This window comes from Lampetra fluviatilis, chromosome 44 (assembly GCF_964198595.1).
Source record: "Lampetra fluviatilis chromosome 44, kcLamFluv1.1, whole genome shotgun sequence".
Lineage (NCBI taxonomy): Eukaryota > Metazoa > Chordata > Hyperoartia > Petromyzontiformes > Petromyzontidae > Lampetra > Lampetra fluviatilis.
In genome coordinates, this window is record NC_136318.1 from 5,910,856 (window position 1) to 5,933,737 (window position 22,882).

At 50.2% G+C, this 22,882-nt stretch overlaps 1 protein-coding gene across 1 annotated transcript in view; it reads left to right on the top strand.

Moving 5' to 3' along the window:
• LOC144947334 (SLIT-ROBO Rho GTPase-activating protein 1-like) overlaps positions 1-22,882 on the top strand; it is a 55,330-nt gene that overhangs the window by 26,028 nt on the left and 6,420 nt on the right. Inside the window, exons 2-14 of the mRNA XM_078876598.1 lie at positions 1,863-2,058; positions 2,959-3,121; positions 4,047-4,109; positions 5,313-5,441; positions 12,174-12,302; positions 13,316-13,537; positions 13,890-13,991; positions 14,508-14,750; positions 15,651-15,735; positions 18,833-18,860; positions 19,726-19,828; positions 21,143-21,203; positions 22,073-22,150. Of these exons, the coding sequence (XP_078732724.1) occupies positions 1,863-2,058; positions 2,959-3,121; positions 4,047-4,109; positions 5,313-5,441; positions 12,174-12,302; positions 13,316-13,537; positions 13,890-13,991; positions 14,508-14,750; positions 15,651-15,735; positions 18,833-18,860; positions 19,726-19,828; positions 21,143-21,203; positions 22,073-22,150 (1,602 nt within the window). The remainder of the gene's footprint in view (positions 1-1,862; positions 2,059-2,958; positions 3,122-4,046; positions 4,110-5,312; positions 5,442-12,173; positions 12,303-13,315; positions 13,538-13,889; positions 13,992-14,507; positions 14,751-15,650; positions 15,736-18,832; positions 18,861-19,725; positions 19,829-21,142; positions 21,204-22,072; positions 22,151-22,882) is intronic.

Consider the following 22,882-nt stretch of genomic DNA (forward strand, 5'->3'; position numbering starts at 1 on the left):
ACCCTTTTCTTCGAGACACTTTGAACTGTAACTGAATACATCACGGGACCTCCTTTGCCAGTACCAAAATATAAGAATAGGTTTTCGCCTTTTTTGTTCTGGCAACAAAACGGGTGTTAAGATGTGAAAAGAGCAAACTTTCAATTTCAATCAGTTTCAAAGACAATGCCAGATATTATCTGAGTATGGTTTTTTTTCTTTGCATTCTGACCACAAGCATTGTGGTAAATACAGACAGGATTCCTTGTAAAAGGTCTTCAGTTTGGTGTTTTAACGTCTTAACACAGCTGTTTTGTTGCCAGAAAAAAGGGGAAAACCTATTCTCTAATTTTGGTACTGGCAAAGGAGGTCCCATGATGTAGATGCTCACCCCGAGCTCTCATTACTCTGATGGTGCATTGTCTTTGTGATGTACGCCTATTGGCATCCTCTGGTCTAAAACCGTTTTGAGACTAGGCTCAAAAGAAAGCTGTCTCTGATGTGGACCAATACGTTTCAAAAACAATGCCATATATTATATTATCGGAGTGTTTTTTGTTTGCATTTTGACCACAAGTATTGTGGTTAATGCAGACATGATTCCTTGTTAAAGGTTTCAGTTTGGTGTTTTAACATCTTAACACAACTGTTTTGTTGCCAGAAAAAAAGGGAACACCTATTCTCGTAACTGAATAAGTTCAACTATATCTTGGAATGACAACATTCCTTATGCCGCTGCTGTGTTGGCAATGGTGCACAAGCACAAATAACCCAACACCTGAACACATTCGTCAATAACAGTGTCGTCTTCAAAGGGAAAATATACAAGAGGCAATGTTTCGGGCAGTGGCCCTACTTCATTGTGCTTGAAGAAGCTGTGTTGTGTTTCGATTTAAAGCTTTCGTGACTGCAGGGATTCATCTTCTTGGTTCATTCGGTAAAGTCACGTAGAAGGGAAATAATAAAATAATAAAAATAAAACATTATAAAATTATTCTCACGACGTTTCGGCCACAACGCAAGCAGCCGTTCTCAGGTGAAGAACAGGTCTGTCGGGAAGACAGCGTTTTATTATTTTTATTATTTTATTATTTCCCTTGTACGTGACTTTACCGAAAGAACCAAGAAGATGTGTTCGTGCTGTGCCGCCCTTCATTGGTGCTTGCCGACGGCACTTTCCCCAAAAGTCTTGAGGCTTCACGGGGGATCTTTGTCTTTGTGCTTGTGTTGTGCTTGTGGGCAGCGGTAGGGAGTGGTTAGCGTGTAGTGCTACTAACCCGTTGACCCAAGTTCAATTCCTCCTCGGCCAACACCAGTGATGTTGATCTGAACCTGTCCTGGGCCTCCATTCGCTCCACTTACCCTCACATGAGTACCCGGTGAAATGTGTCAACATCGCTACTAGGATAGAGAAAAAAAAGCGGCCTTTGCACGATGCTGGCCACCCACCCCCTCGTGTGCCATGCCGACCTCCATAGGCGGCGACTCAAAAACTTTTCCCATCAACAGTCTGTCGAGGCTTCGCCTGCCCGCCGTACCTTTCTTCATTATTGACAACTTGCAGCTCAGCACACGGCAGATGCCTGCGCGGCGCGACTCACGACCTCCTCTTGATACCAAGATCCAGGATGGTCACGGCTATGCGCCGCTTCTCGGTGGCAGCCCCAACAGTCTGGAACGCCATCACCCCTCTGCACATTCGCAGCATCACCTCAATCGCCTCCTTCAAGAGACACTTAGAAACTCACCTCTACAACCACGAGCTTTCGAGCGACTCTGAGCTTGGCTCCGCGCCTCTGAGTTGCGGCCACTACGTCTGCAAATTTGCGCGCGTTACAAATTGAACTATTATTATTATCATCTTTGTCTTTGCCACGTGCCAGATCTGCGGTCTTCCCTGGCGGAGCACGTGCACACGCTGGAGCACCACGCCGACCTGCGCCTGGCCATGCTCTCCGACTCCATCGAGTTCCTGCGTCGTCGCGCCGACATCGAGAACGAGTACGCACGCTCGCTCGACCGCCTCGCCGAGCGGTTTGCAGCCCGCCTGCGCCCAGGGTCACGTGACACCCTGCTCCGGTGAGGTGCCCCCCTCTCCCTCCTGGGCAGAGGTCGCAAACGGGTTTTGATTCCTTACCCGTACCCGTACCCGGCCGCACCACGGTCGCAAACGGGTACCCGTACACGTACCCGGCCGGGTACGGGTAGCCGGGTATCGGGTAGGGTACGGGTATCGGGTACCCGGTTGCGACCTCTGCTCCTGGGATCCCCTTAACCCTTCCTCGCCTCTGGACCTCTCTCAGCCTTCCTTTCCGTCGGGTTTCTCTTCAAGTCCCCGATGCTCCCACGTGTCTGGGAGGCTCCACTGGGACTTGTGGCGAGCTGCTAGCCCCACCCTCGCTCCGTCAGCCTCGCACACTTTTATATAGCCACTCCCACTCCGTCACTATCCCTGCCCACACAGTGAGCAGCCTCCTCCTCCTCACTCTTACCGATGTAGGTCCCGCCTCCTGCGCGTAGGCCTCACTCACCCCCTTGCCTGCCCCAACTACTTCTCAGGTCACCCCGCCCTTTGCCCGTATAAGGAGTTGAGCATGAGCGTGGAAAACTAGGATTTTATTCGGCTTATTTTGAGCCTCCATTACACATCTCTGATGGAAATGGCCAGTAAGGAGATGCTGATGATGATGATGGGTGCCACGGTGGCTATGAGATGTTAACTACTTTGCCTGGTGTACAGGAGGTCGTGGGTTCGGTTCCGACCCTGACACCTGTATATTTGGAGTTTGCGTGTTCTCCTTAGGGGTGAGCGGTGAGGAGGTGGTGGTGGTGAGGAGGAGGAGGGTTTAGTTTAGAGTATTTGGCTGCTATAAATTTCCACGTGATAAACCATTTGTTTAGTAACTGAACAATCATGACGATGGCAATGGCACTTATGCTTTTGTTCTTTTCTCATCCTTACTGCTGCTGCTGCTGCAGCGAGGGCTGTGGGCTGCCCACGCCGCTCACATGCTGGCAGCTGATGCTGGAGCAGGCTCAGCGCGAGAGTGCGGACCACATGCAGCTGGCGACATTGTACAACTCCGCTGTGGTCCCCCGACTCACGTACAGCTACGAGGACTCGACACGCCTCCTTCGCAAGGCAGGGTGACGGCGGCAGCTCCATCCACACCGTCGTCATCATTGTTGTTCATTGTCACCGGCAGCATTGACACCAGAGGTCGCAACCGGGTACCCGATACCCGTACCCTACCCGATACCCGGCTACCCGTACCCCGGCCGGGTACGGGTAGCCGGGTATCGGGTAGGGTACGGGTAGCCGTTTGCGACCCTGGTGCGGCCGGGTACGGGTACGGGTAAGGAATCAAAACCCGTTTGTGACCTCTGATTGACACACGGTCATCGTCGCGGTCATTATCGTCGACGTCTATTGGCGTCAGACTTGTCATCATCTTTGTCTCGGTGTTAACGATAACACGTCATTATCTTCAACGTCATCATCGTCGTCATCGTCATTGTTGTTTTCATTGTCATCATGGTCATCATAATTGTTATTTTAATTGACTGCATCATCATGGTCAAGGGTATTATTGTCATCGTCATCGACATGGTGATCATCTAGATTTGAAGTTTTCGTGACTGCAAGGATCCATACTCTTTGGTTCTTTCGGTAAAGTCATGTGGGTAGAAAATAATAATAAAATAAAATAAAAATTTCAAATAAAAGATACAAATTAAAATAAAAAAGTGAAAACAACTAAATTAAAACACGACGTTTCGGACGCAACACAAGCGTCCTTCATCAGGTGGGGACCACCACAGCGAAAACAGTTGCTGAGGTATGCCGAAGAGAGATGGCTTTGACAAGGGTTTCCCCCCCCCCCCCCACCCTTGTATTCTGACTGCAGGTATTGTGGTTAATGTAAACATGATTTCTTGAAAAAGGTCTCAGTTTTGTCGCCAGAAAAAAAAAATGTGGAAAAACCCTATTATTATTATGTGCTGTTGATGATTACTGTTATTTATTGAATACCGTCATTGTCATTGTTGTGTTTCGCCGTGTTCAGAGCAAGGAGATCATTCAGAAGGTGCAAGATGAACTGTTCAAAACCCTGCAAGAACTCAACGGGGTGCGTTCATCGTCGTCGGTTCCGTTTCAACTCTTTATCGTCACGGGGTGGCTGAGGAACACACTGAGTTCCAAAGACGCTGAACCGTCACCGCCGGAATCCAGGATTTTAGTCTCGGTCTCGGCTGCCCAACCACAGTGATTGCACCGGGGTCCTCCAGTGTCATGAGTGGAGGGTCTCAACCCGGTGCGATACATTTGTAGAGGTGTAAACTCGCACGGTGACGAGCTTCTCCGTAAGGGCTATTGCCAGTTTATTAACTACCACGCTCACGTACAGGATCACAGGATCAGAGCAGAGGTAGGTACCTCTACACTTGGTCCTTCCCGTGGACCGTCCCGGTACCCGCTTAACTCCTTGGCCTGTCCTAACCTAAGCTTCATCTTCTTGGTTCTTTCGGTAAAGTCACGTAGAAGGGAAGTAATAAAATAATAAAAATAAAACATAATAATATAATTCTCACGACGTTTCGGCCACAACGCAAGCAGCCGTCCTCAGGTGAAGAATGTGTTTTATGTTTTATTTTTATTATTTTATTACTTCCCTTCTACGTGACTTTACCGAAAGAACCAAGAAGATGAATCCCTGCAGTCACGAAAGCTTTAAATCGAAATCTAACCTAAGCTCCCCACTAATCCCACTCTTTCCTCGGACGAGGGACTCGGTGCTGAGCGTCGTGTCTTTCCATTTCGGCGTGTCTTTCCGTTCCCTTAGCTACCCACAACGACCCCGCCCCTCACCCCGGGTTCCCCCCCGAAGTACCTTGCCCCTCTGGATACATGACGTCAAGCTATGACGTCATCCCACCCTTTCCTGCCGATTCCTCACTTCCTACCACTGCTCCTCTACACATAGACTCACATAGGGACCCACAACAAATTTTATTTTTTTACAAAAAAAAATTCTGTACACAAGAACAAAGGCCCGCTGCAGACCGTTTGGCGACAAAAACAACCGCACGCAAATCTCCGCCAGGCCCATGCACCTGAACGCGTTCTGGTTGATGGGGGGGAGCGGAACAGGCAACCGTGGGAGGGACCCAACAGTCTTTTAAAAAGACCCGTAGACTCACGCAGACCGAGTTGCGATAACACGAAGCGCGCGGATTATGCGCCCGCGTGATACCCAGGACACGCTCCTTTTCCGCCCCGCGACGGCGTTTGTTGTTCATACGCTGCGTGTCGCCCGCCCGTCCGTGTCCAGAGCATGCGCGACTACCACACCTTCCACTCGGAGAGCGTGGTGGCAGAAGCCAAGCTTCAGGAGGTGCTGAAGCGCGAGGAGAAGCAGGGAGAGAGCGGAGCAAAGCGCAACGAGAAGAACCGGGAGAAGGTACGGGCTCCGCGGCAAGGCCGCACCGCCATCTGTGTGTCGAACGTGTTCCGCACCGTACGTAGCCAACCGTGCTAATCGCAGGTGCCGGGAGGGGTCAGATTGTCAGGGTCTAGAGGGAGTTGCGGGACTGCAGGGGAGGGTGAAGCAGTTGGCAGCAAGCAGAAAGAGCGGGAAAATCAGGAGGAGGACGGGACGATCAGAAGGGGGGACCAGGCGGGGAAAGACCAGGAGGAGGACCCCGAGGTGGAAGATCAGGAAGAGGATTGCAATTCGTGTTTAGCGTCGCATTGCAAATGTTTATTTATCGTGTGGCGAGGATCGACGGGGCTTGAAGCTCTGCGCGTCGTCACGGTCGTCGTCGTGAAGGAAATTTAACGGTGAAAAGCTTTTAGTTTTTTTTTTGCGTTAAAATGTTTTAGCCGTGCGGTGGCGGCGGCTAACGTACGTGTCCTGTAATCCAGCACTGGGGAGTTGCGAGGGTTGGTGGGTCACACAGACGTTGTGAAAATCCCTTTCCACCTGCTTCCAGGAAGGTGCCATGCTTTGCCTTGCCAGGGGAATGCGGTACAGCAAATGTGGAACTACACATGTTCCATTTGTGTGGGATAGAGTGTTTCTCCCTCGCATGTTTGGTACTTGCCCGATAACACCTTAATATATAGAGGACGGCAGAGCTTAGGGGGGTTTGAGAGGGATTTAGTGCCGGCTTATCGCTTGGCTGCTGCGTTCCTCGCCTGTCTGTGGTTCCTCGCGCCTCTGAATTGTTCCATCTCTCTCCGAGAGTGTGTGAATACTGTGCGGTTTAAATTATTATAAATGTGTAGTGGTGTTAACTACTCGCTGTTTCGCAAGCTGTGAGAGTGCGGATCGTAAACAAGGTTTTCCCACTCAATCAAACGGCCAGGGTCAAATGGGGAGAGGTAGGATGCAAACGCCAGATTGGGAAGGACCAATCGGAGGGTCCCACAAGGTGGCCGGGGATTGGACAACCCGGCCACGAACAGGTATAAAAGCCGGAGCGCTGAGAGCTCTTGGCCAGTTCTGCTACACGAAGACCCAAGTCGGCCGAAGACATCTAGGACCCTGGACCAAGCCCTCCAGCCCTTATCAGGGCTAGGGCTCAGTGTCACCAGTGGTCGGGGAGAGATCCCCTAGGTCCAGCCAGAGGACGCTGGGAGAGCAGGGAGATTAGATAGCCTGCAAGGTCCGGAGGCTGTACCTCCTCAGGGTAACGGGTGAGGGGACCATATACCCCTTTGTGTGATAGGGACTGTGTATTAAGATGATAAACAGTGTGTGCCATAAAGAAGTTTAGGAGTCCGTCCTTTACAACACTACACATGTACGGTCCTTTGTCAGCCGCTGGATGAAGGGCAACCCAAGCTGCGTTGGACAAGGGGGCATTTCGCCATATTTCACCACGCTGTGTCGGTGTGGATTAGTGATTCGGGAGTGCAGAGGACCGGTTCGGGTATCACTGACGGTAGCCGTGGCTGGGAATGGAACTTGGGTCACTGGGCTGGTAGCAGCAGCCTGCTCACGATTGTCACCATGCCGATGCACATTCGCCCATCTTGCGCGTCACACGCACAGTACACTCAAACGCACAAAATACATCTGGAGATGTATTGAATAGGCAAGTGAAAAGGGCAATTATTATATAAGGGACTTGAGTGAGTGAGTGAATAAATGAATGAGTCAGTGAATGGGCAAATGATAAAGTGAGAGAGTGAGTGAATGGGCGAATGATAAAGTGAGCGAGCGAGTGAATAGGTGAATGATAAAGTGAGAGAGTGAGTGAATGGGTGAATGATAAAGTGAGAGAGTGAGTGAATGGGCGAATGATAAAGTGAGCGAGCGAGTGAATAGGTGAATGATAAAGTGAGAGAGTTAGTGAATGGGCGATGATAAAGTAAGAGAGTGAGTGAATGGGCGATTTCTAAAATGAGCGAGTGAGCGAGAAAGTGAGTGGGCAAATCTAAAATGAGCGAGTGAGCGAGAGAGTGAGTGGGCGAATGCTAAAGTGAGCGAGCGAGAGAGTGAGTAGTCGAATTATAAAGTGAGAGAGCGAGAGTGTCAGTGAATGGCCGAATGATCAAGTGAGCCAGTGAGTGAGTGAATGGGCGAATGATCAAGTGAGCGTGCGTGCGAGCGAGTGAGTGAGGTGGGAGGAATGATATAGTGAGCCAGTGAGAGGGTCGGTGAATGGGCGAATGATCAAGTGAGCCAGTGAGTGAGTGAATGGGCGAATGATCAAGTGAGCGTGCGTGCGTGCGTGCGAGTGAGGTGGGAGGAATGATATAGTGAGCCAGTGAGAGGGTCGGTGAATGGGCGAATGATCAAGTGAGCCAGTGAGTGAGTGAATGGGCGAATGATCAAGTGAGCGTGCGTGCGTGCGTGCGAGTGAGGTGTGAGGAATGATATGGTGAGCGAGCGAGAGGGTCAGTGAATGGGCGAATGATTGCATGCTTACGTGAGTAAGCACCACACCCCCTCCGTCGTAGGTGTCTCGTTTCACCAGTGGCCGTGGGAACGGGCGACCTGACCCCTCCGCCACCGCCTGCAATGCACAGGGTTGGTGAGGAGGGGGGGTTGTCAGTGTGCTTGTTTCTCTTTAAAATTCCATCCCCATGGTGTCACGTGATCTCACGGCCATGTATAGCCATTATCTGGATGAGGCCTTGCAGGGCAGATGATTGGGGGGGGGGGTGGTACATGATTGTACCATGCTCGGCAGTGTGGGTTGATGAATGCGGGAGAGCATATATGCAGGAGCATAGAAGTACAGTACAGCAAATAGATTTTGCTGCACTTTCGGGGCTCACGCGTGCCTCGCTCCTGAGATCTGATGAGATGGGATGCATTCCGGGCGATTTGATCACACGCATTGTGACCTCCGTACAAGTGAGACATTTCAATGGCGATTAAATCCGACCGCAGTATCAAGACACTGCACAGGAAGAGCGAGCATGGCTATACAATACAGTCCGTGGGAGAGAGAGAGGCAGTCAGTCACAGGGCTCTGTGTGAGTCAGTGGGAGAGAGAGAGACAGTCACAGGGCTCTGTGTGAGTCAGTGAGAGAGAGAGAGGGGCAGTCAGTCACAGGGCTCTGTGTGAGTCAGTGGGAGAGAGAGAGACAGTCACAGGGCTCTGTGTGAGTCAGTGAGAGAGAGAGAGAGACAGTCACAGGGCTCTGTGTGAGTCAGTGAGAGAGAGAGAGGGGCAGTCAGTCACAGGGCTCTGTGTGAGTCAGTGGGAGAGAGAGAGTCAGTCAGTCACAGGGCTCTGTGTGAGTCAGTGGGAGAGAGAGAGAGACAGTCACAGGGCTCTGTGTGAGTCAGTGGGAGAGAGAGAGACAGTCACAGGGCTCTGTGTGAGTCAGTGGGAGAGAGAGGCAGTCAGTCACAGGGCTCTGTGTGAGTCAGTGAGAGAGAGAGGGGCAGTCAGTCACAGGGCTCTGTGTGAGTCAGTGGGAGAGAGAGGCAGTCAGTCACAGGGCTCTGTGTGAGTCAGTGGGAGAGAGAGGGGCAGTCAGTCACAGGGCTCTGTGTGAGTCAGTGGGAGAGAGAGAGGGAGTCAGTCACAGGGCTCTGTGTGAGTCAGTGGGAGAGAGAGAGGGGCAGTCAGTCACAGGGCTCTGTGTGAGTCAGTGGGAGAGAGAGAGGGAGTCAGTCACAGGGCTCTGTGTGAGTCAGTGGGAGAGAGAGGCAGTCAGTCACAGGGCTCTGTGTGAGTCAGTGGGAGAGAGAGAGGGGCAGTCAGTCACAGGGCTCTGTGTGAGTCAGTGGGAGAGAGAGAGGGAGTCAGTCACAGGGCTCTGTGTGAGTCAGTGAGAGAGAGAGAGGCAGTCAGTCACAGGGCTCTGTGTGAGTCTGTGGGAGAGAGAGAGGGAGTCAGTCACAGGGCTCTGTGTGAGTCAGAGAGAGAGAGAGGGAGTCAGTCACAGGGCTCTGTGTGAGTCAGTAGGAGAGAGAGAGACAGTCACAGGGCTCTGTGTGAGTCAGTGAGAGAGAGAGAGGGGCAGTCAGTCACAGGGCTCTGTGTGAGTCAGTGGGAGAGAGAGAGACAGTCACAGGGCTCTGTGTGAGTCAGTGAGAGAGAGAGAGAGACAGTCACAGGGCTCTGTGTGAGTCAGTGAGAGAGAGAGAGGGGCAGTCAGTCACAGGGCTCTGTGTGAGTCAGTGGGAGAGAGAGAGTCAGTCAGTCACAGGGCTCTGTGTGAGTCAGTGGGAGAGAGAGAGAGACAGTCACAGGGCTCTGTGTGAGTCAGTGGGAGAGAGAGAGACAGTCACAGGGCTTTGTGTGAGTCAGTGGGAGAGAGAGGCAGTCAGTCACAGGGCTCTGTGTGAGTCAGTGAGAGAGAGAGGGGCAGTCAGTCACAGGGCTCTGTGTGAGTCAGTGGGAGAGAGAGGCAGTCAGTCACAGGGCTCTGTGTGAGTCAGTGGGAGAGAGAGGGGCAGTCAGTCACAGGGCTCTGTGTGAGTCAGTGGGAGAGAGAGAGGGAGTCAGTCACAGGGCTCTGTGTGAGTCAGTGGGAGAGAGAGAGGGGCAGTCAGTCACAGGGCTCTGTGTGAGTCAGTGGGAGAGAGAGAGGGAGTCAGTCACAGGGCTCTGTGTGAGTCAGTGGGAGAGAGAGGCAGTCAGTCACAGGGCTCTGTGTGAGTCAGTGGGAGAGAGAGAGGGGCAGTCAGTCACAGGGCTCTGTGTGAGTCAGTGGGAGAGAGAGAGGGAGTCAGTCACAGGGCTCTGTGTGAGTCAGTGAGAGAGAGAGAGGCAGTCAGTCACAGGGCTCTGTGTGAGTCTGTGGGAGAGAGAGAGGGAGTCAGTCACAGGGCTCTGTGTGAGTCAGAGAGAGAGAGAGGGAGTCAGTCACAGGGCTCTGTGTGAGTCAGTGGGAGAGAGAGGGGCAGTCAGTCACAGGGCTCTGTGTGAGTCAGTGGGAGGGAGAGAGTCAGTCAGTCACAGGGCTCTGTGTGAGTCAGTGGGAGAGAGAGAGGGGCAGTCGGTCACAGGGCTCTGTGTGAGTCAGTGGGAGGGAGAGAGTCAGTCAGTCACAGGGCTCTGTGTGAGTCGGTGGGAGAGAGAGAGAGAGACAGTCACAGGGCTCTGTGTGAGTCGGTGGGAGAGAGAGAGACAGTCACAGGGCTCTGTGTGAGTCAGTGGGAGAGAGAGAGGGGCAGTCGGTCACAGGGCTCTGTGTGAGTCGGTGGGAGAGAGAGAGAGAGACAGTCACAGGGCTCTGTGTGAGTCGGTGGGAGAGAGAGAGAGAGACAGTCACAGGGCTCTGTGTGAGTCGGTGGGAGAGAGAGAGGGGTAGTAAGTCACAGGGCTCTGTGTGAGTTAGTGGAAGAGAGAGGGGCAGTCAGTCACAGGGCTCTGTGAGTCCGAGGGAGAGAGAGGGGCAGTCAGTCACAGGGCTCTGTGAGTCCGAGGGAGAGAGAGAGACAGTCACAGGGCTCTGTGAGTCCGAGGGAGAGAGAGGGGCAGTCAGTCACAGGGCTCTCTGTGAGTCAGTGGGAGAGAGAGACAGTCAGCCACAGGGCTCTGTGTGAGTCCGAGGGAGAGAGAGAGTCACATCTGTGTGAGTCAGTGGGAGAGAGAGAGGGGCAGTCAGTCACAGGGCTCTGTGTGAGTCAATGGGAGAGAGAGAGAGGCAGTCAGTCACAGGGCTCTGTGAGTCCGAGGGAGAGAGAGAGGGGCAGTCAGTCACAGGGCTCTGTGAGTCCGAGGGAGAGAGAGAGAGAGAGGCAGTCAGCCTTAGGCAGAGGAGGAAGGTATTGAGCCTGTGATTGAACAGGGGCAGGGAGCCCACAGCACGGGCGGCTTGTGGAAGAGCCTTCCAGACTGTGGATGCAACAGAGGAGAATGGACGACCTCCGACTGAGCGAAGGCCGACTGGGGGATTTGGGCACAAATCCTTGATTTGCTGGAGAGGGGAGCGCGCGGAGAGGAGTGGAGTGAGATGAGAGGGTGAGGAGTAGGCAGGGGAGAGTGCTTGGAGGATCTTGAAGACGCTGAGCGTGATTGTGAATTCGATCCAGGATTGCATTGTGCGCCAGTGAGGTGATCGGCACGCTGCGGTGACGTGCTCCTGTGTGCGGGTGAGTGGTCTGGCAGCAGCGTTTTTTTTTATCTAGTACAGTTTGCCGATTTCGATTTAAAGCTTCTTTCGTGACTGCAGGGATTCATCTTCTTGGCTCTTTCGGTAAAGTGACGTAGAATGGAAATAATCAAATAATAAAAATAAAACATAATAAAATAATTCTCACGACGTTTCGGCCACAACGCAAGCAGCCGTCCTAAGGTGAAGAACAGGTCTGAATGAGACTCTGTCTTCTCGACAGACCTGTTCTTCACCTGAGGACGGCTGCTTGCGTTGTGGCCGAAACGTCGTGAGAATTATTTTATTATGTTTTATTTTTATTATTTTATTATTTCCATTCTACGTGACTTTACCGAAAGAACCAAGAAGTTTGCCGATTGTATGTATGTATGTATGTTTAACTTTTTTCGCACCCTACTTAGCCCACCGTGCTAATCGGAAGTGCGGGGGAAGAACAACAAACTAAACACACCAAAAGCAGCTCTAAAGAAATGAGTTTTCAATCTGGATAAAAAAAAATTTTCATAAAATTTGATTTCCCCAAAAACATTGCTGAGTGTGCCCTGCCAGCCACAGTCGGTGCTCGCTGAGTCCGCCCTGTGCCGGCCCGTGTGTGTGTGCGCAGTGGCAGGATAAGTTCATCCAGAGCAAGCTCGCCACTGCCAGGCAGCGGAACGATTACTTGCTGGCGCTGGGATCGGCGGAAACGGCACTCAAGCAGTACTACACGTTGGACCTGCACCGTCTCCTTGACGTGAGACTCACTCCACTAACGTCCTTGTCAACGTAGTCGTCATCGACGCGATCGTCGGCATCATCGACACAATCGTCGTCTACACCATTGGAGCCTCATTTGCCAGTAAAAATATGATAATTGGTTTTTTACCCTTCTATCTGGCAACAAAACTGCATTATGACTGCAGGTATTGTGGTCTATGTAAACATGACTCCTTGTCAAAAAGGTGTCAGTTTTGTTGCCAGATAGAAGGGTAAAAAAACAATTATCATATTTTTACTGGCAAATGAGGTTCCAATGGTGTAAATGCTTGCCCCAAGCTCTCATACTCTGATGGTGCATTGTCTTTGAGTTGTGCGCCTTTTGGCGTCATCTGGTCCAACACCATGTGAGACTAGGCTCTAAGGAAAGCTGTCTCGGGTGTGGACCAATCAACTTCAAGGACAGTGCATATATTATCAGAGTTGTGTTTTTTGTTTGCATTATGACTGCCGGTATTGTGGTCTATGCAAACATGACTCCTTGTAAAAAAAAGGTGTCAGTTTTGTTGCCAGATAGAAGGGTAAAAACCCAATCATCACAATCGTCGTCATCGACGCTGACTCTGTTGCCTGAGCTGTGGTTCGTGTCGTCGGCGTAATGAACCGTTGGTCGTGTTATCGTCATCGTAAATAATCATCGCCGTGGCCGTCGGAGGATTTGTTGACACCATCATCGTCGTCGTCATTGTCGTTATCATTGGGCATCAAGACAGATGTTGACATCGTCATTTAAATCGTCATCAACATCGTCGTTATGATCATCATCGATGCAGACGTTATTGAATTTGTCATCGTCATCAAACATCATCGTAGATGTCATTGATGATGTTATAATTATTGACGATTATATCATCTTGACATTATCATCTGCGTTGTCGTCATCACGTTGTGGACGTTATTGCTATTGCGCGACACATTCACCACGCCATACGACACACACCATTGGAACACCTCTCACACCACAATCACCGCCGTCGTCTCCCTCCCCAGCTGAACGAGGTGGGCTTCTACGAGGGCCTGAACGGCGCTCTGCGCTGCTACCTCTCGGCTGAGTTCTGTCTCACGGACTCGCGCGCGAGAGCTCTGGACACGGTCGAGCTCGCCGTGAACGGCCTCGTTAGCCGCAGCGACCGCAAGGAGTTCCTCGCGGCCACGGGCCTCGACAAGGCCGTGCCACCCAAGCTCATGTTCCTGGCTCACGCTGGCGACGAGGTACGGCAGGCGGCGACGAGGTTGTGCCGGCCGACGACGGGGAGCGATGGGGGACGACGCGGCGTGGAGAGCGGTGGTCAGTTGTGTGGAGGTGACGACAGCCATAGGGCTCGTGATAGGGGGTATGGTATGAGATGACGTATACAATGTAATTGTGACGTATACAATGTAATTGTGACGTATACAATGCAATTGTGACGTATACAATGTAATTGTGACCTATAGGCCCTTTGGTGACGTTACCGCCATTTAGTGGCGAATGGCGGCTGTTGTTTTTGTTGCGTCTTGGGAGGTTTGACTTGCGTGTGTCTTTGTTTTGTGTGCCTTGTCTGCATGGCTGTGTCTGTTACAGGTTTCTCAAATCACCGCTCAGGATCGCCTGCATCAAGACCTTGACTCACGATTCCACAGTGTCAGGGCAAAACTCGGGAAAAATAAACTCGAGTGTGAAGAGGTGGGAATGAGCGGTTGTGTTCATCGATGTCTTCATAGTGTCTGAGTCGTGATTGTCACCAACACCACGATCATCATCATCATCACCACTAACACCATCACCACCACTTCCATCATCATTATCACCACCACTGGCATCATTACCACCACCGCCGTCATCATCGCCACCACCATCGCTACCACCACTACCATCATCACCACCACCACTACTATCACCACCACTGTTGTTGTTGTTTGACTTGCATCCCACTGGGATTTTTGCACACAGCGTTGGTGTACGGTGTTTTTTCTGCAATATTTTGCTGTCTTTTCTCGGATTTTCTGTTTGCACTTAGTCACATATTCACTTTAAGATGTTTTTTGTTCATGTTTTTTGTTTGTTGCGGTTGCACCCGATTCAAGAGCCGAATGGCTCACAGGGCTATACCTAATAAATGAACTTGAAATGAACTTGAACTACTATCACCACCACCATCGCCACCATCACCGGCCGTCGCGATATCCCGTCTGCGCGCAGGTGAAGAAGACGATGGACGCCACTCTGAAGTCTCTCAAGGAATTCCTCATCAACGAGGAGGACTACGACATGGCGCGGCTGTTCCGGGTGGGCGAGCAGACGCCCAGGGGCACGGACCCAGATGGTGGAGACGTGGGCGAGGGCGGGGGGGGGAGGACCCCGCAGGCTCCGGCGTCGCCCTCGCCTCTGCCGCTCATCGCTCGGCGCAAGCAGCAGATCGATATGGAGAACTTCTACGTCGACGTGAGTGCAGTCTGACGGGCAACGAAATGACACCCCCCCACCACCACCACTCCCCTGGAATTGAGATGCACACACGCCATGAACATCTGGTCACCCGGCAGCAGCAGCAGCAGCACCAGCAGCCGTATTTGTTTGACAAGCCTTCCATCATCATTGCTTGATACAGCAAGCGTGCTGTGACGGTTCCACCTGAAGACGGAAGCTTGTGTTGCCTCTGAAACGTCGTGATTTTTTATTTTACTTTTATAAATGTTTTCATTTTTTACCTACGTGACTTTACCGAAAAAACCTAAGAGTGTGAATCCTTGCAGTCACGAAAGCTTCAAATGTAGAATTTGACAAGCCTGCCTGTTGATGTGGTGAGGCAAGGGAGGTCGATAGGCCGATGGACTACATTTGTGGAGACACGGAATGGAGTTTTGCTTGTAAATGAGATATTTTTTGCTCAAAATTTCACCACCATCACCAACGTCACCGCCGTCACCATTTCCACCTTCATTGCCACGACCATTTTCATTATCGCCACGACATTCAATGTTGCCAACATCATCATAATCAGTTTAACACGTAGGCTTTTGCGATGCAATTACCAGCGAAACGTCATACTCAAAAATTGTAAATGTTGTGGTTTCACGCTTCAACACACCGGTGGGCTAAAGCAGTGAACTATTTTGTCTTTTGTCAACGTGACACTTTTTTGCTGATTGGCCGTGTCGGGTGGTGGAGGGTTACGACACATTTATAAATAACGCGAACTAAACCCAAAAACGTTGATTACGAATCATCATAATCACCACTATCATTACCACACTCATCGCTTCCACATTCATCACCACCCTCATCGCCACTATCACCATCGGCACCGTTGTACTTTACGACCATGATGTTTGTACCCCGCAGAAGCTGCAGAGTTTTATGGAAATGAACGGCATCATTACGAAACTGGAGGCAAAGCACGGGCTGATGAGTCGCGCGCTCGGCAAGGGTACGCTTTGGCTCGGCACCCACCGCCCACATTTACCCCTTCTTCCTCACACCACAAGCTTGCCTTGGGGATTTATTAACTGTGAATAATCAAACCAATAATAGATATTTCCATTGTCATTCATATGAAACAGGACCCTGCGGGGTGGGCTGGTAGGAATAATACTAATACCGGTACAGGGATATCGACCGAGTATAGAGGAGTTAAAAAGAAAATGATTTGTGCATGGGGGGTGAGCGATGACGTCCACACCCCCCTCCCCACTGACTCGCGCGCCCACAGAGCAAGGATTGCAACAGGCGATGTCATTGGCTGCGCCGGATGCGACGGCCATCTTGTTTAGTTCATTTAGTTCACGGATCGCAGGGGGAGCGGGCGGCCATCTTGTCGGACAGACGGACAGTCGGACGGACGGACGGACGGACACATTAATTTATTGGTGGTCTGGTCCACTTCGTTTCTACCAGTATAAATTAACCCCTCCCCCCCCCTCCTCTGGTCCTCGCACCTGATTGGCTCACAACAAGTGATGACATCACGCTTATCCCTCTTGAAGACCGAAACAGGAGGAGGATTTGTCCACAACTCTGGCTGTGGCCTGATGATGCCCGTTGTAATTAGCGGCGAAACGTCACGGCGCCCGAATTGTAAATGTCGTGGGTTTACTCTCCAACACACCGGTGTGCTGAACTTGTAAAGAAGTTTTATTTAAAGCTTTCGTGACTGCAGGGATTCATATTGTTGGTTCTTTCGGTAAAGTCACGTTGAAGGGAAATCATAAAATAATAAAAATAAAACATAATAAAATAGAATTCTCACGACGTTTCGGCCACAGAGAGACAGCTCTGTTTATTCACCTGAGGACGGCTGCTTGCTTTGTGGCCGAAACGTCGTGAGAATTTTATTATGTTTTATTTAAATTTTTTTATTATTTCCCTTCTACGTGACTTTACCGAAAGAACCATGAATAGTAAATAATTGCCACTTTTTGATCACGTGACAAACCTTACTAATTGGCTGTGCCCGGTGGTGGTGGCGGGTTTAGCGACACATTTATATTTACACGATCTAACCCCCAAAAAAACCTCTTATAGATAACATTACTATTATTACTACCACTACAATGCTTATTTACCCAGCAAAGCCTCGCTGGGTCTCGAGATCTTTGTTCAGGAGGGTCCTGCCAAGTGTTTTTGCAGTAAAGGGGGGCAATGTTGCTGTGTGTGTGTAATCTCAATTGAGTAATTTGCTGATTAATCCATAATAGAGGTTTTTTTTGGCTTAGATGACGTAAATATAAATGTGTGTTGTGAAACCTGTCACCACCACGCGGGACGTCACGCGTGTTAAGGACAGACATTCCTGGGCGATTATCGTAGGTATTGGCTGTGTCGTGTGGTGGCGGGTTTAACAACATTTATATTTACGCGATCTAACCAAAAAAACCTCTCATGGATAAATTTGGTCACGTGCTAAACTGATTTTTCGTCTGGCCAATGGCATGGGGTTTTTTTTTTAGCTGTGGGACGAAACCGGGGAACCCAGAGAAAACCCCACGCGGAAAAAGTGGTGGCCCATACAAACCCCGGGTCGGAAGTCAAACACGGACACGAGTTGCCACTGCACCACCACCCTGCCGGGGTGATCTAAAAATGTTAGATCCTTCATGCCTCTTTCTTTTCCCCCCGATTTAAAATAAATGCGTGCTACCAGCGAAGCGTCGTTCCCAATTGTTCAGCGGTGTGGAATTGCCCTCCCACATCACCGGCGGTCTGAAGCGGTCGTACGTTTGCACGTTTGTTCATCACGTGACGACTTTATTAATTGGCTGTGCCGGATTATGAGGGTATACGACACACATTTTTACTCGCGCGTTCTGACCCAACATTTTTTATCATGAATGGTATGTCAGTCGCGAAAGCCTGCACGTTCTGTTTACGCTGTTTCTGCACGTTTGTACGCTGTACAACTCCGCATTGCATCGTATAACTGTCTTGCGTAGACTCGTCACCCTGCGGGCAGTCCGCCACATTCATTGCCACGGCCTCACTTTTTCCCACCGTAACCTTTCCTCTTTCAAAACATGTCTCTCGCTTCCTTCCGCTTTTTCGTGCAAGATTAATTTAATTATTTCCCCCCTTTCACTTCCTCGTGTTTTTGTTTAGCTATCGCTGCACAAAATCAGCAGAGAATGGGTTGGGTTTGGGTGAGATTTTTCTGTGTCCTTTGCCATAAAATCTCGATCGTTTTAATATTTCTTTTATCGCCGCCGTTCTACGAGCAATCAGTGTTTCCTGCAGCTTTGGCCGGCGCTCGTGACGTCCAAGCTATAAGCCGCTGACTTCGGCCTCTGTGCGAAAAAAAAATGCATCTAAAATCGAAAAACAGAAGCGTTTATGACACGAATGCAAATGTGGCAAAGGGAAGTGGAAGGGGGGGTGGGGGGGAAGCAATGAGGCAATGATTTGTGTGGGGGCTCTTGTTGAGTTCTTGAGTTGGGGGCAGGGGAGCTCACGATGGATATTAAGTTGTAATTAACAAACAAAAAAACTCAACACATTTGTCCATGACACTATGTGCGTGGCCTTAAAAGGAAAAATATATAGTCGGTGACGTTTTGGCCAAATGGCCCTTCTTCGTAGCACGTGAATGAGGTGTAATGGTTAGCAGGACACCGTTTTTGGGGCGCCAAGGTGGCTATGAGATGTTAACTACCTCGCCTGGTGTACAGGAGGTCGTGGGTTCCATCCCGACCCTGACGCCTGCTGCTGCGTATTTGGAGTTTGCGTGTCTCTCTCATCATCATCATCATCACAGTGGCTAGGAGATGTTAACTACCTCGCCTGGTGTACAGGAGGTCGTGGGTTCGATCTCGACTCTGACGCCTGCTGCTGCTGTATATTTGGAGTTTGCGTGTCTCTCTCTCATCATCATCACCAGCCTGCTGCTGTGTCGGCCTGCTGCTGTTACATTGAATCGCCCGCCCTGAATCGCCGAGCATGGTGAATTGCTGCGCCGCTGATGCCCGCAGACCGATCCGCTGCTGGATGGGCTAACGTTTGTGTGTGTGTTTTTGTGCGATTTATTTTACCCGCAGGTAAGGAAAATGAAAACTCCGGATCAAGGTTTGTACTGTCCAACTGTGCCTTTCAGTCGCTCGCTTTCTCAAATGTTCTGCACATGGCATCCAATCGCTCACAAAGGATCGCCCCCCCCCCACCCGTGTGGCCTTGGGTCAAGTGCCGTGAAATGTTAACTACCTCGCCTGGTTTGAGTGTCCTCTCTCCCCGTAGCCACGCGGATTTTTCCCTCCACATTTACAATCGACATGCGTTCAGAGTTTTTGGCTGCTGGCAATTTCCAAATGAGAATCCACTTCATTGAGCTATCGTATGTGGCCGGGTCGCTTCTGAAAAACAAGCTAATAGCTCAGTTGGTTTTACCTCGTAAAATTAAAACTATAGCTCCGCTTTTTTGTGTGATTGGTTTATCCTTCCTGTACTTTGCACTCCTATCGTGTTTTGCTTGTTGTTGTTGTAACCATTCTGACCCCGTGCCCCTACTGAACACGTGTGAGAAAGAGCTTCACGGCTCATCGGATTCCCTAAGAATAAAGAACCATTCTGATTCTAATTCGATTTAAAGCTTTCGTGACTGCAGGGATTCATCTTCTTGGTTCTTTCGGTAAAGTCACGTAGAAGGGAAGTAATAAAATAATAAAACATAATAAAATAATTCTCACGACGTTTCGGCCACAACGCAAGCAGGACGGCTGCGGCCGAAACGTCGTGAGAATTATTTTATTATGTTTTATTATTTATTATTTTATTACTTCCCTTCTACGTGACTTTACCGAAAGAACCAAGAAGATATTCTGATTCTGTGCGCGGTGGCACGAACGGCACCTCGCGGCCACAGGCACGCTGGGAAAGTTGCAACAATCTGTGCGCACGTGTGTGACGTTGCCCTCGCTTGCCATCGCCGGTTCAGGCCTCCGTCCATCCCGCCAAAGCCGCAGAAGATCCGGAGGCACCGGCCAGCTTCGCGGGTGGCCGTGAAGCTGTTTAACGGAGACCTCGAGACGTACATCAAGGTGAGGGGGGAGACCTTGCTCGCCTCGAACACGGATCTGCCGCGTTGACGTATGGATGTACCGATTTAAAGCTTCTTTCGTGACTGCAGGGATTCATCTTCTTGGTTCTTTCGGTAAAGTCATCACGTAGAAGGGAAATAATAAAATAATGAAAATAAAACGTAATAAAATAATTCTCACGACGTTTCGGCCACAACGCAAGCTACGCAAGCAGCCGTCCTCAGGTGAAAACCAGGTCTGTCGGGGAGACAGCGTCTGAATGTTGTCGCCTCGACAGACCTGGTTTTCACCTGAGGACGGCTGCTTGCGTTGTGGCCGAAACGTCGTGAGAATTGTATTTTATTATGTTTTATTTTTATTATTTTATTATTTCCCTTCTACGTGACTTTACCGAAAGAACCAAGAAGGTGTGTGTGTACGTTGAACTTCTTTCGCACCGTACGTAGCCAAACGTGCTGATCGGAGGTGCGGGGGAAGGACGACAAACTGGACGCAAAAAGTCGTCCTGAAATTCGTTTCCAATCGAGATTTATTGCCCCAGGGCTGTTGGGGCAAGTAAATCCTCGTTAATTGGCCGATAACACCTTCATATGTAGAGGTCCGCAGAGCTTGGGATGGGGGGGGGGGGAATATTGGCACAGACAGGAGCCTCCTGAAAAGTGAGGCTGTCACGGGTAAACAAGTGTAACGAGAATCATTGCGAATTGTCACGTGTTCTTGCGTGCAGCAGTCGGTGTTTATATGAATTGGTGTCTTCCCAAAGTATGCAAAGTATGATCTGTGTTTTGATTTAGTGTGCTGATCTTAAAGGTGCATTGAAAAATGTTGATACTCCGACTGATGCTCCTGCTGTTGTGGAGTGACTCATGCAGCCAGCTGTGGCTGCAGGGTTTTGGTGGTACATGTTGTTGATGTCGTTTATTGTGAAAATTCGGTCACAGTTCCTATGATCACTGTTTCATTCCTTTTATGGCTTTATTTTGGTGATTTTTGAAAAGTGTTTTGGTTTGGCCATGTTTGTTTGTTGTAGTACGGAGTTAGACTGATGGCCTTAATCTAAGTTGTCTTGTGGTTGTTGTTGTTTGACTTGCATCCCACTGGGATTTTTGCACAGCGTTGGTGTACGGTGCTTTTTCTGCAATATTTTGCTGTCTTTTCTTGGATTTTCTGTTTGCACTCAGTCACATATTCACTTTAAGATGTTTTCTTGTTCATGTTTTTGTTTTTTGTTTGTTGCGGTTGCACCCGATTCAAGAGCCGAATGGCTCACAGGGCTATCCCTAATAAATGAACTTTGAACTTTGTTTTCACCAGGAGTCTAACAAGCCTGTGCCCATGGTGGTCGAGAGCTGTGTACGCTACATCAATCTGCACGGTACGACACCACGCCGTATACCTCACCACGGATTGACGGGGTTATCATGGTGGTGTGAGTGGGTTCGGGGTGGTGTGATTGCTGTAACGGTGGTGTGAGTGGTGTAGTCGCGGTGTGAGTGGTGTTAAGGTGGGGTGAGTGGTATTAAGATGGTGTAACGGTGGAGTGAGTGGTGTAACGGTGGAGTGCGTGTTATCACGATGGTGTAACGGTGGTGTGAGTGGTGTAGTTGCGGTGTGAGTGGTGTAAAGGTGGAGTGAGTGTTATCACGATGGTGTAACAGTGGTGTGAGTGGTGTAACTGTGGAGTGAATGGTGTTAAGGTGGGGTGAGTGTTATCACGATGGTGTAGCGGTGGTGTGAGTGGTGTAGTTGCGGTGTGAGTGGTGTAGCGGTGGTGTGAGTGGTGTAACGGTGGAGTAAATGGTGTTAAGGTGGAGTGAGTGGTATTAAGATGGTGTAACGGTGGTGTGATTGCTGTAACGGTGGTGTGAGTGATCTAACGGTGGAGTGAGTGTCATCACGATGGTGTAACGGTGTTGTGTGTGGGTAGTTGCGGTGTGAGTGGTGTTAAGGTGGGGTGAGTGGTATTAAGATGGTGTAACGGTAGTGTGATTGCTGTAACGGTGGTGTGATTGCTGTAACGGTGGCATGAGTGGTCTAACGGTGGAGTGAGTGTCATCACGATGGTGTAACAGTGTTGTGTGTGGGTAGTTGCGGTGTGAGTGGTGTTTAGGTGGGGTGAGTGGTATTAAGATGGTGTAACGGTGGTGTGATTGCTGTAACGGCGGTAGAGTGGTGTAGCGGTGACGTGATGGTTGTGCGAGAGCTCGCACGCTCGTTCTAACGCTCACGATTCTGACTCCGCAGGGCTCCACCACGAGGGAATCTTCCGCATATCGGGATCGCTGACACAGATGACCGAAATCAAATCGGCGTTCGAGAGAGGTGCGACATGCAGCGCCACCATCCGGATATCGGGGTCGATCGACGTTGTGGATGGTGGGAGAAGGGATTGTGGGATGGCGATCATTGAGGGTTGATTTCGGTTCTTTTGGGGTTGGTGGCGGTTATCCGGGGCTGGTGGTTGATAGGATTGAGGAAATGTCGATCATTGCCGTGGATGGCCGGAATCGGGGCTGATGGCGTTCCACGCATGCTGATGATGGTGGCTTCATAATTCTATGTTGGTTTTCGGGGTTCATTGCGGTTATGGGGGTTGACGTTACATATCACGTATTGATGGTGGGTTTCTCGTTCGATGTCGGTTATTTGGGTTGATTCCGGTTATCGCGTGTTCCTGGTGGTTTCGTGGTTTATTCTTCTGGTCATCGTGGTTGATCCCAGTTATCGGGGGGGGGGGGGGGGGGGCTTGACGTCATATGTCACACATGCTGATGGCGATTTAAAGCTTTCGTGACTGCAGGGATTCATCTTCTTGGTTCTTTCGGTGAAGTCACGTAGAATGGAAATAATAAAATAATGAAACATAATCAAATAATTCTCACGACGTTTCGGCCACAACGCAAGCAGCCGTCCTCAGGTGGATAAACAGGTCTGTCGACAGAATGATTTTATTACGTTTTATTTTTATTATTTTATTATTTCCATTCTACGTGACTTTACCGAAAGAACCAAGAAGATGCTGATGGTGGTTTCGTGGCTGATTCCGCTCACCAG